The sequence below is a fragment of the Nannospalax galili genome, unplaced genomic scaffold, assembly GCF_000622305.1.
Source record: "Nannospalax galili isolate Female #2095 unplaced genomic scaffold, S.galili_v1.0 scaffold528, whole genome shotgun sequence".
Lineage (NCBI taxonomy): Eukaryota > Metazoa > Chordata > Mammalia > Rodentia > Spalacidae > Nannospalax > Nannospalax galili.
The window spans coordinates 93969-115184 of record NW_008359681.1 but is presented as its reverse complement, the minus strand read 5'-3'; the positions used below and the strand labels follow the sequence as shown (position 1 = coordinate 115184).

The 21216-nt window shown below is 42.7% G+C and overlaps 1 protein-coding gene across 4 annotated transcripts in view; it reads left to right on the top strand.

Annotated features, from left to right (window-relative positions):
* Window positions 1–19904, top strand: part of Ubac2 (UBA domain containing 2) — a 167732-nt gene extending 147828 nt beyond the window's left edge. For all 4 annotated transcript variants that reach the window (XM_017795716.2, XM_029558881.1, XM_029558880.1 and 1 more), the window contains 2 exons: window positions 5020–5142; window positions 19522–19904. In XM_017795716.2, the coding sequence (XP_017651205.1) occupies window positions 5020–5142; window positions 19522–19629 (231 nt within the window). In that variant the 3' untranslated portion in view covers window positions 19630–19904. The remainder of the gene's footprint in view (window positions 1–5019; window positions 5143–19521) is intronic.
* Window positions 19905–21216: the final 1312 nt, after the last annotated feature.

Sequence of the window (21216 nt, the reverse complement as noted above, 5' to 3'; positions counted from 1 at the left end):
TCAGCTACATGTTGGAAACATTTTCTTTTAACCTATAGTTTGTCTTTTAAGGCTTTTTTGTTGTTTTAGTCATCAACAATTGAACTTTGAAAAGTTCTTACTGGTGATGCAATAATTTTTAGCTTTTTCATATTTTTGTTTTAGAAAGTTTTCCCTGTTACAATGACCTAAAACTTCTCTTAAAATTTTAACAATTTAACTTTCTGCATTTTAGTCTGCAGAACTTCTTTTTTTTTAATTTTATGTGTATGCATGTAGTACCTGCATGTAGGTAAGTGCACCCATGTCGTACAATGCCTGCAGAGGACAGAAGAGGCTGTCAGATCCCCTGGAACTGGAGTTACGGACAGTTGTTAGCTGCCATGTGGGTGCTGGGATTCGAACCTGGGTCTTCTGCAAGAACAGTCAGTGTTCTTAACCGCTGAGCCATCTCTCCAGCCCCACAGAACTTATTTTTATGTACAGTCTAATTTCATCTTTTTCTAGTCTGTGGCCAGTCATCCCAGCCCTGTTTATGACATAGACACACTTTGCTGCTGACTTGCAGTGCTTGCTCTGTCACATGTTGCTGTGTGCTGGGTTTGCTTCTGATTTCTCTACTTCCCTGGTTGGCTGGTTGGTTGGTTTTGGACTATTTGTCTTTTGCTTATACCACCATACTTTATTGCAGTGTATTCACAAGTTCTGGCAACTAGCAGAAAAACCCTCCTTTATTACATCTTCAAATTACTCTTGCCTATGTGTTTGCTGTGCTGGGGATCAAATCCAAGGCCTCAAGCATGCTAGGCAAGCAAGCATTCCACTACTGAGCTGTATCCCAGCTCCTAAAGCCTATTTTTGTGTCTGAACTTCATGTAGTATAGCCCCATCAAAAATACTCTTTTTAATTTAAGTATGTAAGACTTAGGTTTAGCTTCAAATGACAGATAGCTTGGTGTAGTGGTGCACGACTTTAATCCCAGCACTCAGGAGGCAGAGGCAGGCAGAGATCTGTGAGTTCAAGGCCAGCCCTGTCTATAAAGTGAGTTCCAAGCCACTTGGAGCTACAGGGAGACCCTGTCTAAAAAAAAAGACAGATAACACAAAATAGCAAAAATTCAACAAAGTTATTTATTTCCCTCTCATAGAAGTCTAGAAATGGGCAGCCCTGGACTGGTGGAGCAGGGTCCCAGACTTGTTAGTTTCTGGTTCCTTTTACCTTGTTGCTGTTGTGTCCCCAGCACACAGCAAGGGGTTCATCAGCCAAGAGGAGTGTGCCCCCTCCTGCCTTGCAGGACTTCCTAGAAGTTCCAGATACCTTGTCTGGTCCATACCATTGACAGAAACTAGTCTGTAACAGGAAGCTGAGAAATGCAGCAGCCGTGAGTCACAAAAATACTTTGTTTTTAAAGGAAAAGGAATGTGGGTATTGGGCATCTACCAGCAGCCTCTGCTGCATCCTGGAACCAGCAGTTTCTGGGTAGATGGTAGATATTGGGTCTTCTCAGGCTCAGTGAGAGCTGTGTCAAACCTTTCTATTCATGTGGGCTTTCTGCTGCCCTTCAGTTGAGTGTATAATTTTATCCATAGAGATCTTGTAAGTCCTTTTTAAAATGTAATCCCTACATCTGTTATAGTGTTTTTCTTATTTGTATTTGAGGCATTCTTACTGTGTAGCCCAAGCTGGCCTTGAACTTGCACAGTACTAGGATTATAGCCAGGCTCTGACCTTACGGTTGTCATTACTATGTATAAACAGTAATGTTTTACACTTCCATCTTCAAGTGCTCACAGTAGAGGTGATGCCATCAAGACTTTTTAAACTCTAGTTGACTTTTTAAACTCTAGTCTCTTATTCTCAGTGCACACTGCTTTGTCTGGACAGCCATCATTGTGAGTAATGGCAGCTGTATCTCTCTTCATAGCCTTACACAGGGTTTTCCATTTGGCTTCGTTTTTCATTTTGTTAAGCTATGACTTGTGATGGATGGAAGAGGTGGTAATAGGCATTCTTGGCTCTTCGTGAAGGGTACTCATTTCTATCAAGTTGTTTGCATTTCTGTCAGAATGAGCAAATTGAATTTTCTCCTTTAATCTATTAATATGTAGATTTTATCACTATATTTTCTAAGATTTCTGAGATAAATCCCAATATGATGCCTCATACTAGATAAGATGGTAATTTTTTAAGCATGTTGGATTGTTTGGTAATACCTGATTTAGGATTACTGCATCTGCCCATAAATGAAAATCAAGTTGTTCAGTGATTTCTCCCCTGACTCCCAATGCTCTTCTCTGATTTTAAAGACAATATTACCTTAGCCTCAAGAAATTGGCTTTCCTTCTTTTTCTTTCTCTGACAGTTTGTCTGAAATAGTGAGTCCTTAAAGGTACTATAAACTTGGGCCAGACATGGTGGCACAGGCCCTTAGTCCCAGCACTTGGGAAGCAGAGGCAGGTGGATCTCTGTGTGAGTTCCAGGCCAGCCAGGGCCACACTGAGGCCTCATCTCAAACAAACAAACAAAAAAGTTTCGTAAACTTTTCAGTAGATTTTTTCAGTACTATTTTAATTATATTAACATGCCTACAGAAGAGTATACCTCATATAATAGTCATTTTACACATTCATTCTTTGTATTTTATTGATTTTGTTCAACATTGAGCTTGAGAGATCTGTCCATACTGTTTTTCTGTGATTGAAGTTCATTCATTATTCTAACTGATGTGTAGTATTACATTCTGTGACTGTCCTCTAATGTCTCCATTCGACAGTTAATAGGCATTTGGCTAGTTCCGGTCTTTGATTAGTACAGACAGTACAGCTGAGAATATTCTAGATAGTGTCTTATGGTGAGCATGTTTTGCTCCAGAAATACAATTGGTGAGTCATACACTCTGTTGAGCTTCAGTAGGTGCTTCCGAATGTGTTTTGAAATGATTATTGATTTCTATTTCTTCTTGAATGAATTTTCCTAGAAAGTACCTTTCATCGAAATTATTGATATGAATAACATATTCTTAATGGTTTTGAAAAGCTTGACAATTACCCACTACAGATCCCCTAATTCTGTTTATTTGTATTTCTTTCTTTGTCTCTTTGTCAAGCTTGCCAAGTTCGTGCATTTTATTTGACAGCGACCATTGGTTTGTTTCTCTCTGTTGTGTCTTTATTTTCCACTTCTTTTTTTCTTTGCTCTAGTTCTTTGAGACAATATCTCCTCCATATGTAGCCTGGGCTGGCCTGAAACTCACTGCTCCAGCTCATGGTCCTCCTCCTCAGCCTCTGAGTGTTGGGATTACAGACAGGCACCTGACCTGATGTCCACTTTCTCTTCACTGGGTTGTTACTTTCTGATTTAGCAATGGAGAAACAAACTAGAACAGGGATCTAATGAGTTGGATGTACATGCTATGCTGATTCTTGCGATGAAAGGTATCGCCTCATGAATTTTGAAATTTTAGATTCTGATCTTTTCCCCACTAGATCTTTACCTGTGAACTCATGTAGCCCTTAGCTAAGAGAATCTGTATTTGCTTCAGCTTAGATCCTTAAATGCATTCATCTCCATCCCAGAACTGCTGTTTGTGTAACTGTTTGATAGGTTGAGACCCATATGTACATACGTGGTATAGTATGAACCCAAAATTTGGCTGCAGTTCTCAGTTCCCTAGAAGGACCCAGACTCCTGATCTCTTTTTCTCTGTGGAAGCGAGGCTCTGGGGTTTCATCTGTCTTTTTTTCTCCTTCCCTGTTCTTTCTCTGCTAGGGCTCAAACCCAGGGCCTAGTGTGGTTGTTAGTTAATTATTATACCATTTAGCCATATCCCCAACCTGAAATTTGGTGGTTTTTTTTTCCCCCCTTTTTTTTTTTTTTTTTTTTTTTTTTGTCTTTTTAAGACAGGGTCTCCCTAGCCCCAGCTGGCCTGGAACTCACTGTGTAGACCAGACTGGCCTGGTACTCCCAGAGATCTGCCTGCCTCTGCCTCCCAAGTGCTGAGATTAAAGGCATGTACTATCATACCTGGTGAGATTTCATATTTCTTATTCTCCCTTTCACCAAAGTTGCTGCCAGTTGAAGGTTGTGCCTTTAGGAAAATCACTGAGCTCAAAGTCACAGCCTCTTCATGCCCAAGTGGCTATGGTGAATGGGGCCTGTGCCCACCCTTATAGTTAGCTTTCTCCCTCTCTGGTTCCCCATGGCTGCTTCTCTGGTACCTTAGAATTTCCATGTGTTCTCTTTGTGTTCAGCTCTGAGTATAAAATATTCTTAAGTATTTTATCCAGAAGTTTTAGGTCTTCATAAGGATATAAAGATTTTCAGATTGTCATAACCTGTTAATTTTGCCAGAACTCTAAGACATCTAGAAATAGAGATTTTAAATTAGTGAATTCAAAAATTGGTACATAGCTAAAAACAAGCATTTTAGAAAGCATCATGCAAAACATTTTTCACATTTTAAGCAAGAAGTGCCATTACCATTTATCTTTGGTATCCAGAGCCAGCTCTTGAGAGTTACTAGCTTCTGAGCCTTTTGCACTGTTTGTAAGATGGCCTTTGCTCTCCTTGTTCTAGATGCAGGCTTTGTTATGACCTGCAGTCTCCTTCCAGTAAGGTGCCCAGGACTAAGTAGAAGAGTATGAAGGAAGAAGCAGTGTCTTAAAGACTATAAGAGACAAGCTTGCTTGTTGCCTCCTTTCCATGTCTGGGTCCCTATTAAACCCTGTGAAACCGTGAGTTCCAGGGTCAGTGGGGCTAACATTAGGAGTGTCTGGTGTGACCTTTGCTGTCTTGTGCCCAATTGTACAGAGCCCTTTACACTTTGTGTTACCTTCCCTTCTCTTCTGGGCCCTATAGCAACTGCTGATTTTATCCTCTTGCTTGAAAGGTGTTGGGAAATTTGAATTGCTATACTTCAGCAGAGTGGTGCAGTACCTCATTTCCTGCCTACAGATGTGACTGCCTCTGGGAGGAGACCCCTCCAAGCATTCCGGATGTTCTGCTCCTTTTCTGATGATCCTGTGTTGCTCTCTTTTTAGGGAGGAATGATCAATTGGAATCGACTTTTCCCTCCTTTACGTCAGCGACGAAATATAAACTACCAGGACAGTCCACAGTCTGAACAGCAAGCATCTCCTCCTCTGGAAGTTTCTGAAGAGCAGGTAACCAATGAGACCTATACTCAGTCTAGTCAATGCTTCAGGCTTGAAGCTTGCTTTGGAGGTTGGGAAGATAGTTCAGTTACCAAAGTGCTTGCCCATGTAAGCATGAGTACCTGAGTTTGAGCCTTAGCACCTACATAAAAATGCTGGCATTTGTAATCCTGGTTCTGGAGGCAGAGACAGGAAGATCCTAGGGCTCACTAGACAGCCAGCCTAACCTAATGTATAAGACCTAGGTCTCAACAAAAGAAAATCCTGTCTCGCAGTTCTTCACAGCAGCTTAGGAATGACATCCAAGGTTGACCTCTGGCCTCTGCACAGGCACACACACACCTCACATACACTCACACATTCACAGAAACTAGTAAGTATGGTGGTATATGCTATAACCTCATCATTCAAAAGACTAAGGCATAATGATCTCAAGTTCTAGGCCAGCTTAGGCTACATAACAAGACCCTGTTACCAAAACTAAAAAGGAAACTAATTAAGTTGGCTCCTTATAAATGGTTGAAAGATGAGTGGAAGGCTAGGGAGAGAGCAGCATGTTTGTGTGGTTTTGGCTTTTATGATTTTAAACTATGTTAATGTTTAACATTCAAGAAGTAGATCATCAAAAAAGGGAACCATCATAAAACTGAAAAGAAAGAAATGATCCAACTGAGGAGGGAGATACCAATGTTAGTAACTTTTGAAGAAAATATACCTGAAATTAGGTTATTTTTCAAGATGCTTCAAAAGCAATAATTACGGTATTATGTTGTATGTATTTACATTTGACAGATGAGGAAATAAGTTGGTCTTACTGTAGAAGAAGGAAAATAGAAATATAGAACAAGGAAGGGAAAGGAAGAGCCCTGTTGGTTGGGTTGGGTTGAAATCAACATAAAGTTGTAATCTCTCACTCTCACTCTCACTCTCACTCTCGTTCTCTCGCTCTGTGTGTGTGTGTCCATGTACTTGTGCCCTTGCTCTTACTGAAAAGGCTCAGAAGCAATGACATTGCAGCAATGATGAACTGCTCAGATGTGGTTTCTAAACATTTTTACCACTGAAGTGAACCAGGCCTTTTTATTATAGTGGCTCCCAGGCCAGGGTAGGGAAGTTATAAGCTAACCCTGGACCACCTTGTACCTGCTAGTAAGGAAGTACTCTATGGCTGATAACATGTCATGAGGACTCCAGAGGCAGCTGAGGGGATTCCATTGGCCATACTGGTACATCAACTTCAAGTATCCAAGTAAAGACAATAGTATACTATAATCTATTGAGGTAGGGGGTCATGAGTTTATACTAATATTAACAGAGAAACATTCATATTAATACATAGGAGAGGGGCTGGAGAGATGGTTCAGCAGTTAAGAACACCGGCTGCTCTTGCAGAGGACCTGGGTTTGATTCCCAGCACCCACATGGCAGCTAACAACTGTCTGTAAAAAAAAATAATTTTTTTATTTATTATTTTTATTTTATATGTATGAGTATATTGCCTGCATATGTGTTAGTGCACCTGTGTTGTGCAATGCCAGTGAAATCAGTAGAGGCTGTCAAATCCCCTGGAACTGGACTTGGCCAGTTCCCCTTTGCCTGGCAACTTCTTATCCCACATTTACATTTCATTACCTTTCTAGGATAGGAGAACATCAACACAGGACCAGGTGTGCAGCTAGAGTTGTGTTGTTTTGCTTTCTGAGACAAAGTGTCACATTGTAACCCAGGCTGGCCTCGAACTCATGATCCTTCTGCCTCTGCCTTCCGGTGCTTGGCTTATAGACATATACCACCTCATCTGGCCAGCCAGAGTTCATTTGTGCTGCCTCCTAAGAGAATTCCTAGACAAATCATCTTCAGAGATAAGAAAAGTTGACATTCATAAAGTTAAAGTTACATATTAAAAAGTAAGATTAAAAGTTATCCGCATGGAAACAAATAGAAGATTCTGTTATGTTACTCTTTACCTCATACAGCAGTGAGTCACATTGTTCACAGGTGCTGTTAACCCGTATGGTCGCAGGTGATTTATTTTTTGGTTTTGGCAGTTGGAGGTGAAAACAAGGTGTTTAAAAGGGAGAGCAAAGAGAATGTCAGAATGCAACCGAAGTCTTGTAATGAGTTGTTTTTCCTTGATCCCCCCAGGATGACAGCAGTGAGGTTTACGTGTTGTTGATATCACTTTAAGCATCTTTTAAATCTTGTTTTGCATTGTGGGAATATATGAATTCATGAGAAGCCTACCTACCTTCCTCCCTCTTCCTCCCCCTTCCCTCCCCTTTCCCTTTCTCACTGCTTTCCTTAATCTTGTTTTTTGATGTTCCTAAAACTGGCAGGTACAGCCCGCACATCAGGGTTCTCACAGCTATTATTTGTAGTGCACACTCTTGGTATATCATTGTAGAAGATGAAAAAAGATGTTCTTGCCCTCAATACACTTACAATTAAGTTTAGGAAGTTACAGTTAATGTTTGACTTCTTGGTTAGTGAGGTAATTTTAGCTACTATCTAAAATATTACTCATATATTTAAATATAATTGAACTTTTTATCCTTAACTTTTCTGTTAAACACATCTGTATTTTCTATAAGTTTTAGGACCCTGTGCTGGTTGTTTTTGCAGTGTTGGGATTGAACTGAGGGCCTCAAGCGTGCTAGGCAAGCACTCTACCACTGAGCTGTATTCCTAACCTGAATCATATAATTTTTTAAAGATGGTTGTTTGTTTATTTGTTTGTTTGTTTGTTTGTTTGTTTGTTTGTTTGTTTGAGACAGGGTCTCACTGTATCCCCAGCTGACCTGGAACTCACTATGTAGACCAGGCTGGCCTCAGTTTCACAGAGCTCCAGGGGATCCGACATCTTCTGAGCTCTGTGGGTATTGCATAACACGGATGCACTTACACACATGCAGGCAATACACTAATACACATAAAATAAAAATGATCAATAAATTTTTTTTAATTTAAAAATAATAATACATGCTTTTAACCACTGACCCATCTCTCTAGCCCCTAACCCATGTAATTTTAGTGTATTAAAGAAACTTAGTAATCTAAACCCAGGAAAATAGAAAAAATTTTTAAATTTTTCTACTATAAACATATAGCTCAGGAATTGTCGTTGTTCTACAAGAAAACCTAGTAAACAGAGACCATATTCCATGAATTTTGTGAACAGACTATTCAAAGAAAATGTACATCCATGAAGACCTGTCATAATTTAACATACAGCATAGACAAGTGCCATCTCTGCTATTTGTTACTTTTGCTATTTTTAAGATTCAGGATTCTTCAAAATCCACCCCTATTTTTCAGTCACCCCTTGGAGACGCCATTCTAGGTCCTTTTAATCCATCTAAAGGAGGCTTTCATGGAGGTGGCTATGGTGAGGCTATGGAGCTGCGCCGTTCCCTGTGCTCCATGCTGGCACACATCACAGAAAGTCTAACGATGACCCCGAGAAGCGAAAGAAGACATCTGCTCGTGTCTTCTTATGCAGACATGCAGAGAGGACATTAAAAAAAAAAAAAAAACCACTAGTCTTTATCATTTTTATCATTTCACGGAACTGTCCAAGAAGTGCTCTGAGGGGAGTGATAGACAGTAGCGGAGGGGAGGGGGAGAAGCTGAATGTGTTGAAATGGCAGAGATAAAGCATACCATGATAAGGAAGTGAAGGATTCTGGACTAGCTCAGGGAGACAAGAAGGGCACAGATGCCTCTAGAAGGCCTGGATTCTTCCTGTTCTATTCAGATTCATACCCCAAGATCAAGTCCACAAACCCTGGCATGTCTGTTAGAGGCATGGCAGACAAGCCAGGTGAGCTGTGGGTAACTCATGACTGAGAAGCAGCCTTGTGACTCCAAGGTGGCCATGCTGGTTGGGAGTGATGGGGGTTCATCAGCTGCAAATTGAAAGGAAAGTTGGATAGCTGAGAGAGAGACTTACAAAGTTACCAAGAGAATGGTGGAAGGGAAAGAGGAAAAGGGAAAGAAAGTAGAGGTGGATGAGTTAAGAAAAAAATAACCTGGTGGGGCATGGTAGTTCACATCTATAATCTCAGCACTCAGGAGGCAGAGGCAGGCGGATCTTTGTGAGATCAAGGCCAACCTGGTCTATATAGTGAGTTCCAGGCCAGCTGGGGCTACAGGTAAACCTTGTCTCAAAAAGAAGGAAGGGAGGGAGAGAGGGAGGGAGGGAGAGAGGGAGAGAAGAAAGAGCCTGTTTATAAATATGAGAGAATATATAAATATGCAAAAACACAAGGTCTATCAAATAATCTCTTTTTAGAAACCAAATTACTGAAATATTTATCATAAGAACCTTCCCTTTCTCGAATCTCTCTCTCTCCCCCCTCCCTCCCCTTCTCCCCCTTCCTCTCTCCCCATCTTTTCTTGTTTTTTTAATAGTTTTTATTTATTCTTTGACAATACATTAATTGTCATCATCATCTCCCTCCATTACTCTCTTACTCCCCTCCCACCCCTCTAGACTTCTTCCCAACAAGTCCCCTACTTTCTTTCATATATGTGTGTGTAAAATATATATTTTTTTTAATGACCTACTGAATTTAATTAAGGTTGCTTATATGAGCATGGGTGCAGGGTTATTTACTGAAGCGTGGACAACTGACCAATGGTTATACCACCCAAGAAAAATGACTCCCATTCCCCAGCAGCCAGTAACTGCCTGAAGCTCTTCAGCTAGGGATAGGGCTTCATGAGCCCCTTGCCCATCTATCCAAGAATGTCAACTGATGGTTCTTGTACAGGTCTATACAGGTAACCACAGCTGCTGGGCATTTATGAGTGCAGTGCTCACCATCCTCGTTTGTTGATACTACACATATATTAAAAATTTACAAATAATGAGGGCCAATGGATGTCTCTGTGGATAAAGGAGGCTGCCACCAAGCCTTAAGACATGAGTTGGATCGCATGGAGACTCACATGGTAAAGGAAAGAGTTGATCCCCACAAGTTGTCCTCTCACCATCACACATGAAATATGGTATGCAGACACACACACAAAATTAATTAATTAATTAATTAATTAATTAAATATTGAACCCTAAATTTTTTTAACTGAAAAATAGTGAAATTTTGGCAAATTTGCTTCTGTTTTTTATAAACCAAAGGGGAAAAATAAAATTAGTATTTTATCTTGAACCTTCCCTAACCTTAGAAAATGTGCTCTCAGTTGAAGCCACACAAAGAAGTTAGACAGGCCTAAACCCAAGCTTGCACCTGGCAAAAAGAAGGTAAATTTGCACTTCCTCTCCTGTTTGTGACTTCTTCATCTTAGTCATCCAAGCAGTTATCACCTATCTTCTCTGCACCAAGCTAAACACTGAGGTAAATAGTTCAGTGAAGCTGGGCATGGTGGTACTCATCTATAATCCTAGCACTTGGGAGTTGGTACCAAGAGGTTCAAGATCATCCTTGCCTCCATAGCAAATTCAAGCTCATAGTAGGCTATACTTTTTTAAAAAGCAGGGACGGAGGCAAAGGCAGTCAGAGTTTAGTATAGGGACAGGCTGGAAACAGCTATAGGAAAGGGTTCAGCGTAGTGTAGGATAGGCATGTGGTGAAAACTCATGAGGAATAGGCAGCCGCAAGTGGTAAGGTTGGGGAAGAAAGAACAGGAGAGGCTCACCAGGCATGAGGTATAGGTATGGGCTCTATTGTTAGGCTCCAGGTACTAAGAACTCTGGAGGGACTTTAAGCAGGAAATGACATGGAATTCTCTGGAGAATGGACTAGACTTGGAGAAAGGTACAGATCACCATAACCACAGATGTGATTGCTTTAATCCCTACTCAGAAATGTGGTGCAGCTGGGTGGGTGCTTAGAAACCTCCAGCCCAGTGAAGAGATACTGGTTCATTCATAAACATTTCTACTCCATGAGTCAGGTTATGTGGATTCCATTTATATCCTTAGATAGTTTTATTAGCCCAAACTGAGAGAATGGTTCTACACAGACACAGACACACACACACACAGACACACACACACACACACACACACACACACACACACTACTTCCAATCTTAGCTGACAAACTAGCAGTACATTTTTAGTATTTGAATATCCATTTTTTTCTTTTTTGAGACAGGGTCTTGATGTAGTCCAGATTGACTCAAACTCACCATCTTCCTGCCTCAGCCTCCCGAGTGCTAGAATTACAGGCATATTCTACCACATCTTCCTGGAAATATAATTCTTAATGAGTTTCTCTCCTGTCTTCTCACTTCAGGTATCTTTTCTATCTCTCCACATCCAACTAGACTCTGAAAACAGAGCCCTTGCTAGTACTTTTCTTGAGGTATACCTTGTACCTCTGTTCTGAATATGTATGAGTACCCTGAGCAGCTATGGGTTTGGTGCTCAGGTGGTTACCTGGTGGATGATGAGCTCCTTGAGAGCTGAGGCCAAGTCAGTCTCTTCCCACACATGGAACCTGGTACATACAGGTGCCCTGAGTGCTCCATGGACTACTTTCCACTTAAAGATGTGATGGTGGATCTTCGAATCTCTAATTCTGGATGCTTGGAAATATGTTTCCTAACAAAACACTGAAGTAGATTTGTTACAATGAAATGCTGGGTGGGGGTGCTGCAGCTGTAGCTCATTGGGAGAGTACTTGTCTAGCAGGCATGAGGCCCTAGGTTCAGTCCTAAGTACTGCCTAGGAGGAAAAAAATGAAATCCTGAGTGATAGTCAGAAAGTTAATCCAACATGGCTTGAGTGCCCAGTCCTGTTGGGTGCTCTAGAAGATGCAGGCATGGAGCCCACCCTGCCTTTACTGAGGACCTGCCTTGTGCTGATCTTCAGCCCTGAAGCAGGAATCAAGAGGTAGGGGCTGCTGGGCAACCAAGCCCTGGCAGGGATACAAAATAACCAAGAATCTCGTTCAGCCATGAGGTGAGAGAAAGGGGTTCAACCATTCTTTGAGAGAAGAGGTCAGACCAGGAAGGACAGGGTTGCATGCTCCCACAGGACCTTGCAGGACCTTCCAGCAGGAGTGCTGGGGGAGGGGCAGCTGGTGCTGAAGGTAACATGCTGGTTGGAACTGGAGCGGGCAGGGAAGCCCTGTGCCCTGCATATCCCAGCAGAGTGTGCATGTGGTCTGCCACAGAGGGGCAGCCCAGCTATGCACTTGGTGGGGCTTCCATCAGGTAGGCATCTCAATCTGCAAGCAGCACAATTTGGGAAGTTAAAAACCCAAAACACCATTTGTTTTTGACACCCTTAACTAAAGAGAAGTTAAAGAAAACCACAGTCTTTGTTGAGCAAACCAGGCAGAGCTGTCGCTGAGAGAATTGTGAATCTTGTTGGAATGAGTGTGTCCCATTTTGCTTTCATCACAGAGCAGTTGAATTGTAAATGGAACACCAGAGTGCCTTTTCACTAGTTTCCTTAAGAATTGTTTTGAGATAGGGAAATATGTCCCAGTCATAGATGTTTGAAAAAAAAAAATTTTAAGGAAAAGAAAACTAGGAAAGAATTATCTTCATCTCTGTAGGTTCCCTCCACTCCATGGTGTGGTCTGTTTTTGAAGAACATGTGGGGAAAATTATATTCCACCTTGTCAACTGACAGTGACAGTGCCCTTTGGAGGCTTCCAGTTCCTGTCTGCATTCCTTGCCTCACATCAGCCAGCCACAGGGCTGCATCATATCACAGGAGGCTGAGTGGGCCACTGACGCCTGTTGTGGGTCATGATGAAAAGAGCTGATTGAGTCACAGTCTCTTCTCATGGGGGGAGGGGGCTGGACACTGCCACAAACACATGCTCAATCTGAGGAGGGGCCAAAGGGAGGCTCTGCCATTGCTGCAATTCTGCCTCTGCCTGCTGTCCTGTAGATCTCTGGAAAGTCAAGTTTTCAGTCATGGGAAATAATCATCGAATGTTACATTTGGTGAGCATTAGTGTCTGTGAATAGTTGTGAAAGACAGAGAAAAAGCCTGTGTGGTACCTTGTGCCTATAATCCCAGCACTCAGGAGGCTAGAGCAAGAGAATTGCTCAAGTTTGAGGCCAGCCTGGGCTACATAGTGAGTTTGAGACCAGCCAGGGCTATGTAGTGAGACCTAAAAAAAAAAAAAAAAAAAAAAAAAAGGTTGGAAAGACAGAGTAGCAGGGGACCAGAGAGATGGCTTAGGAACTACTGAACATTTACTACTCTTCCAGAGAACCAGAGTTCAGTTCCTAGCACCCACATCAGATGGCTCACAACCATCTGTAACTCCAAGGGATCTGACACCCTCTTTTAGTCACTTTGGGCACCTGCATATACATATACACACACACACATAAATTTAAAAATCAGCCCTTAAAAATAAAAAACAGTACCCTCCTTGAACATTAGTCACCTGTGGCTGGAGTCTAAACAAAATTAAGCAAAAGGATGAATTAGAACTTTGGACCAGAAACCACACTGCATGCTAAGCTGGTGATTTGTGGTTGAGGATTTTAGACAGCAACTTCTCTGGTGCCAGAGCAGGAGGAAAGTGGTGGACCCTGAGGTGGAGACCAAGGTTGAAGGAAAAGCTTTTCAGAAAACTCCCATGGGGCATTCTCTTAAGTTTTCCAGACTGCTGTCAACCTAGTATCCAGTAGTGACTAAGGTATACAGTGTGCTTGTCCTGGCTTGTGGCTCTGCTTCAGTGGAAAATGTGTCTATGGTGAGATATCCTTAAAGAGTTCTGAGTGTATCACACCTTCCTTGTTTTGTCTTTGAGATGACTTTGATTGTCCTCACCCAGAGGTCTGTCAATTCCATAAGAACTCACACCACCAAAGTCCACCTTCACCCTTAGCCCTTATCTAACCCATGGAGGGCCCATTGATTGGAAGAGACTGACCTGGCCCCAGACATTGGAGAATGTGATCATCTTTTCAAGGAAACAAGACACCTCCAAACTAATGCCCGCTTCATTGTAGCTCCTTGGGACAGGTCCTTAAATGTATACCAAGTCAACCAGTAATGAAAACACTGCTCATATGTGTCTTCTCATCCCTGAAGAATACATAAAGACTGAAGTCAGCTCTGGCTACAGGGGCTTAGTGGCTGACCACAGAGTCTAAAGCAACAAACCCGCTGCCTACCTTTAGCATAGTGAAGACCTGAGAAAAAACCTGGTGCAGTTGTCCCACCAGCACTAATGTACATGTGCTTATTCACTTCTGAGAAGGAATGATCTCAGGAGAAATCCTTGTATGCAAAGCAAGCTTCATGTTCATGCCAAACATTGTTTATGGGACAGCTGGGCCACTCCAGTCCATGCACCTGCCATTCAGCCTGCATGTCACCAATTTACTATCATCATCTTCAGGACTTCTAGCCACATTTATCCTCAGCACAGGGAAACTCAAGTACCAGGTGGAAGCCATGACCAGATACTCTTGCTGACAGATGATAACTTGCCAACCCCCAGACCTGTTGCCTATGGACAGCAAACAGATCCACTGCTTCTAGCCAGGTACAAAGAAGCAAATGATCTTCAGCTGTGCTTGAAGTACTTAGGGTAACAAAAAGAAGTGAGGGGTACTGTGCCAGAGCTGTTCAAAATCATTGAGACCAGTCTAGTTATTGGAGATCTTAGAATCACGTTCATTGATGACACACAGAAAGAAAGTGGAGCCACCCAACTCCTTATCTACCCAGAGACAGTTCTTCAGCTGGAAATAATTGTAGCAACCACCTGAAGATGTTATTTGAATCCAAGGCTGGAAATAACTTGTCAGACTGCTTACATCAGGGAGGATTTTTTCCCCTTCCTCATGACATGTATCCAACACAAGTCCACAGCTCCTTGCCCCTTAGACTTAAGGGAGCTTGAGAAAGGTAGAGAGTATAAAAAGGCTCTGAAGGAAAGGAGAAAGTGAGCTCAGAGAATTGAGTGGCAAATTTGATATTAGGTGCCTGACAGTGTAAATCAGATTAACACCAGGTAACTTGTAAATGTCAAAATGATTTCTGTAGTCTGACGATATCAAATCCTATTGACACAAGGTGTCACCAAGATGTATGACATCTCAGCACTATAGAGGTAGGGCAGTGACCTGTGAAATGGATAATAATAAGTTAATATAGATTTGAAACAGTTAAACATGCTGATTAAGCACCATGATTAACAACAGATTTAAAATAGTAAATGATTCATTTGGGTTGGCTAGAAAACAGGCAGAGACATAAACAGTCCTGTACCTAGAAGATCAAGGTAAGATTTGAGAAACTTGGCCTGAGTATGTCAGGTAAAAATCTCAGGTTTTTAACAGGCTCCTGCTAAACTGACCATACCAGTGTGATAAAGCCCTCTGCGCGCGCGCACACACACACACACACACACACACACACACGCACACATATGCCCATTATATATTTAATTCCATGCCCATGGAATTATACACTGTTCTAGGCACCGTGTTTTTAGATGATCCATAAGTGAGAACATGAGAAAAAAGAGATTAGGCTAGTGGGTCCTGACACGCAGTGTTATGGTTTGAATATGAAATTCCCACATAGGCCATTATAGTATAGATCCTAAATACCCAGCTGGTGGTGCTATTTTGTAGAGGTTCTAGAAATTGTAGGAAGTACGACCTAACTGGAGGGAGTAGATTACTGGTGGGAGGGGTGGTCCTTGAGTGGTATCTTGTCCCCAGCCCCTTCTGGTCTCACTCTGCTTTCTGTGTGCCATGAAGTGAACAGCAATCTGCTACACAACACCAGCATGACGTTCTGGCCAAGCACATGGGGGCCAAGTGACCATGAACTGAATCCATCTGAAGCTATGAGCCAAAAAAGTCTTACTTTAAGCTGTTTTTGTCAGGTATTTTAGTCACAGCATCAAAAAGACAACTAATACAGGAAATTAGGACTAGAGAAATAGTGTCATTACTAGGACTAAACCCTGTGTTTGGAACTGGTTTATGGGAAGAATTTGGAAGTTTGGTGATGTGGTGTGGAGAAAGTCTAGAATGTTGTAAATAGCGCTTAATGGGCAATTCCAGAGGGTGCTTGGAAGACCAGAGTGCCAACAGGAATGCAGAGAGTAAAGGCCAGGCTCATGAGGTTACAAGTAGAATTAGCACACTCTTGGAACTTGGGCTAGAGGTCCTTGCATTTTGGAAAAATTTGTCTAATTTTGTTTAAGTCTTGAGTCTTTGAAGCTAAATTTGAAAGTAATACACGGTGGGGAGGGCTGGAGAGATGGCTCAGTGGCTGAGAACACTGGCTGTTCTTGCAGAAGACCCAGGTTCGAATCCCAGCACCCACATGGCAGCTAACAACTGCCCATAACTCCAGTTCCAGGGGATCCAACAGCCTTTTCTGACCTCCGCAGGCATTGCATGACACGGGTGCACTTACATGCAGGCAATACATGCATACACATAAAATAAAAATAATAAATAAAAAAAGTAGTAAACTGATTAATTTGGTGGAGGAAATTTCAAGACAGCACAGCATTCAAGCTAAGATGTGGTTGTTGCTGGCTAATTTTACCCAGATTTACAGTGATCATTGGGAGCAAAAAGAAGAACAGAAAGATTTAGAAAATGTTGTCTGGCCCACAAAGAAGTGTGTTGAAAGTTGTAGAGATGAAGGTTAGTTATTGAAGAGATTGGCAGCATTTTCAGAGGAGCCAGTCACTTTGCTCTGGTTTAGTAGGAAAGATCCTTAAAGAGCATTTTAGGAACTGACCAGACTCTACCCACAGCTGTCTAGGATATAAAATGGTGAACTCATTTGAAAGACTTTTCCTTGAGGAAAGAGTCACCAAGGTACCCTGCTTGCAAAGGGATGCCTAGGGATGTGTTTTCCCAGGTTCATCCACCTAGTCACTTGGCCACTGTAGCCATGATCTGTGGAGGCCCAACTACGTTGGCAGCAGACCTTGGCATCATCCCTGTAGTGCTGTTTTACAGGCAGACAGAATCTAAGAGTTCTACATTCATAGAAGTTTCCACCTGTATTTCAAAAAGAGGTCTGGGAGGCCAGGCAGTATGCAGCAAGGTTGCAGTCACTGGAGACAGCCCCTGAGAGGGTGCTGGGTAAAGCTCTGAGGGTGAAGCCCACATCACAGTGAGACCCTGGGATACTGGCAATGCCAGGAACACAGAACTTCTGCTAGTAAAAGGCACAGGCAGTGGGTGGAGCCAACCCAAGAGAGAGAGGATGGATGTGGGGCTGCCCAAACCTATTTAAAGTCCACATCATGACACCACGTGACCCCTAGATACTAGACACGGAACCACAGGATTTAATGGTAATTCTGCTGGGTTTTGGCCTTTGGTCTGTCTTTTCTTTGCTACATTCCTAGTCTTCTCTTTTGGAATACAAATGTTTGTATCATTCTATGTTGGTAGTATGGGGTTCACAGCTAAAAGTTTGCCTTGAGTCTAGAAGAGACTTTGAATTTGGGTTTTTGAACATTGTTAGAATTGTTAGGATCAAGGGCCTATGAACATGAACTAAATGCATTTTGCTGTGTGAAATGGCGGTAAGCCTTTGGAGGCTAAGGGCAGATTTTTTTTTTCAATGATTTATTTATTATTCCAAAGAAAGGCAACTTTTAACATATTTTTCCAGAAATAACTTGAAGCAGGTCACATAAAAATACATATACAGTGTGTAATTCACTATGGCCTTGAAGTACTGCTGATCCTACTGCCTCCACTTCCCAAGTGCTATAATTACTGGCCTTTGCTACCACTTTCAGCTTGTAATCTATTCTTAACTGAAAAAGTAGGTGACAGATAAGCTTTAGTGAAATTGCATACATGCAAAGGACAGGGAACCTTTCTATTCACAGAACCAGAATTTATAGTCTGCACAAGCCCAGTACGTCTTGCTCCTGGTAGTGTTAGGCTCCCTCTTCCCTCAGTTGCTGTCCCTGGCTCAGCCTTCCTTGCACATGGCTACTGCTATCTACAGGAGCCCCAGGCTCTGAGGTGAACTCAGCAAATGAAGCCCCTGATGAGACCAGAGCACCCAAAGGCAGCACTGGCCATGGTGGGCAACTAAGCACATTGTGATCACTGGGGCTATGGCACCAGGAGGAAACTCCAGTGATGTTCTTGGAATTTATATGGACACCCAGCTGCCCCAAGTTCTCCATTCAGGATCTCACTTAACAGAAGAGTATGGCCAGTGATGAGCTTGGGTGGTTTATACTGGCTCCTCATACAGCCTGCTCTCATGGATCACTTGGGCCTCAGAAGCTCTGTTTCCCCATCTGCAACGTGTGGTGGCTAATTGTGATTGTCAGGTTAATTGAAGAAACGTTTAGGGCATTTGTGAGGCACACTTCTAGGCCTGTCTGCAAGGGTGTTTCCACTGTGGAGAGAAGACCTACCTTGAATGTGAGCAGCACCATCTTATGACTGGGGTCCAAAACTAAATAAAAAGGCAAATAGGATCAAGCCAGCTAAGTACTGGGTTTCCCCTTTCTCTGCTTCCTGAAATGTGAGAAGTCCTAGCCACAAGCCTCTACTGCTATGAACTATGTGATGCCTTCCTCACAGTGGAGAGCTGTACCCTCCCAAACCTGAGCCAAATAAACTCCTTCCATGATTTATAGTTAGGTGTTTGGTCACAACACAGTAAGGATTACATGAGGCATTTTCTAGCCTTAGTAAACATTGAAAAGTTACCTCTAATAATCTTTTTGTTGTTTTGGAGGTGGTGTGTATGTATATGCGGGTATGTGCAGAGGCTCATATGCATGTTCATGTGTGTAGGGTGGCTGGAGGACAACCTTAGGTGTCATCTTCAGGAGTGCTATCCAACACACCTGGCATTTTTACATGGGTGCTGGATGATTAAACCTGGGTCCTTGTGTCTGTAAGGCAAGCACTTTATCAACTGAGCCATCTACTCAGCCCCTTTTTTGTCAATGGCAGAGTCTCATGCAGCCCAGATTGACCTCAAAATCACTGTGTGGCCCAGCATGACCTTGAACTTTCTGATCTTCATGTCTCCACTATCCAAGTGCTAGGTTGGAGGTTTTCGTCCCCAGACTTAATCTTTTAAACTCAGATTTCGCACTAGGGTGGAAATTACCTGAGTCAGGTTATTTTAGCAGGGTTGGCCTTTCCCAGGAAACTCACATACAGGGCATGTGGGGCTGGAGGAGTGTGTGTCAGCCCCTTAACTTTTTTTTTTTATTTTACTTATTGATATTATTTATTCTCTCTCACATCCACTATAAAGCTCTGTAACGTTTTGGAAGGAAGGGTGTTCCCCCTTTGTTCTCTGCTAAATCCCTAATGACTTGAAGACCTTTGGGAAATAGATGCTTAACATTTTTTTTTTTTTTAACCTATTCAATAACATTTTTCTGAGCTAGGGTACATCTCTTTTTTGCTGTCTGTTTACAGGTTGCCCGGCTCATGGAGATGGGATTTTCCAGAGGAGATGCCTTGGAAGCCCTAAGGGCTTCAAACAATGACCTCAACATGGCCACCAACTTCCTGCTGCAGCACTGACGTTTAGCCCGGCTGCTGCATGACAGTGGAGTGTCCCCGTCACATCAACCTGAGGACCAAGCAGACTCCGGCACAGATATACAGATGTCCTGCCACGCACTGTCCTTAACGCCAAGATGGTTACCACTGTGGTATCAAAATAAGTTTGCCATTAAATTAACATGTCTTTTCTATCTTTATTTTTTTATTGGGCATTTCTCTGAGTCTGGCGAATCATCATTCCTAACATGTTGAAATACACTACAGTTGCAGGTTTCTGTGCCAGTTTCATAGCGCTCTAGGCAGGACTGACTGCTCTCCTGAAGCTCCTGTTTCTGCAGTGTGATCTGGTCCTCCTCATTATCAAGAAAGGGGACAGGTGACTTGACCTCAGAAGAAGACACATCATATCACTGTTTGTGGACTGTTTTTCATTATTTTTTTCCCTCCAGTTTGTGTTCAGGTCCCAGTGTCTGTTCTGCCCACACTTCCTAGAAGATGGACTGACACAGTGTCAGCCAGGCCTCAGTGAGGAGGAGAATCAGGATCCTGGCCTTGCTGAGGTCAGGGAATCTGTCTCAACTCCTCCTCCCCCCACATCCAGTAAAAATAACAATCCAGTGCTGACCTGAGGTTCTGGAATGCTCCATGATACTTAACTAGGATTTATTTTGCTCAGAATAGCCAGAGGTGAACGAGTGAAATGGAACAAAGGGGAAAGTTCCGTCCTGGATTCTGGTGAGGCCTGACCAGAAGGCACAGCACTGGCCCGAAGGGTGCAGCTCCTCAAGAGAAGAGCCAGTGCTTTGCCTAACCTGGTCTTCCCCTCTGAGGGTAACCTGCCAGTCCTCGGTACTCAGCACCAACTCCTCTGGCAGCAGGTTCTCCTGGCCCTGTCCTTGCAAACCTCTAGTGGGTAGAGGCAGGAGGCAGTCTGATGTAAGCTAGTACAACTGGAGAACGAGTTGACAATTGCCATGTAAGCAAATGGCAACAGGTAATGTTCCTTGAAACAAGCAGCAGTGTATCAAATTGATGCAAATTTAGGTGTGTGATACTTAAAATAAAGTTTTTAATGTGTTTTACGTTTTAGCATTTTATTACACCTCTCTAAATGAAACTTCTTTCTAGGCAGGGCTACCAAAAAAGAAAAATAAAACCAGACTGCTCATCTTTCTTCAGAAGGCTTGGGGCCCTCTGAAGTGAGTATAGTCCTTCTGTTCCCACTGTGCAGAGCTGCCACAGGTAATGCTGACCAGTGGTATCATTTCACCAAAGCCTAGAACTTTGAGCCTGTGCAGCCCTGGTGAGACACATGCTTCAACTGCCAAAGCCATCAGCTGCTCAGAATGGGTTGAGGTGGCTTTTGCATGCCCAGCTGTTGTCAACCATGGGACCTATTTGGATCTGAGCATCTTGGTTTGTGAGGAACCATTGACCACCTTCAAGTGTGACATTGACATTACTAGTGAAGGTAGGATTGTGTAATGAGATACCCTGAAACCTGCCCTCTGTAAATTCCCCAGACACAGCAGCTTGTCCAAACAATCACCAGCTCCTGGGTTCCTCACCTTCACAATGCAGTAAGCAAAGGAAAACCAAGTCACA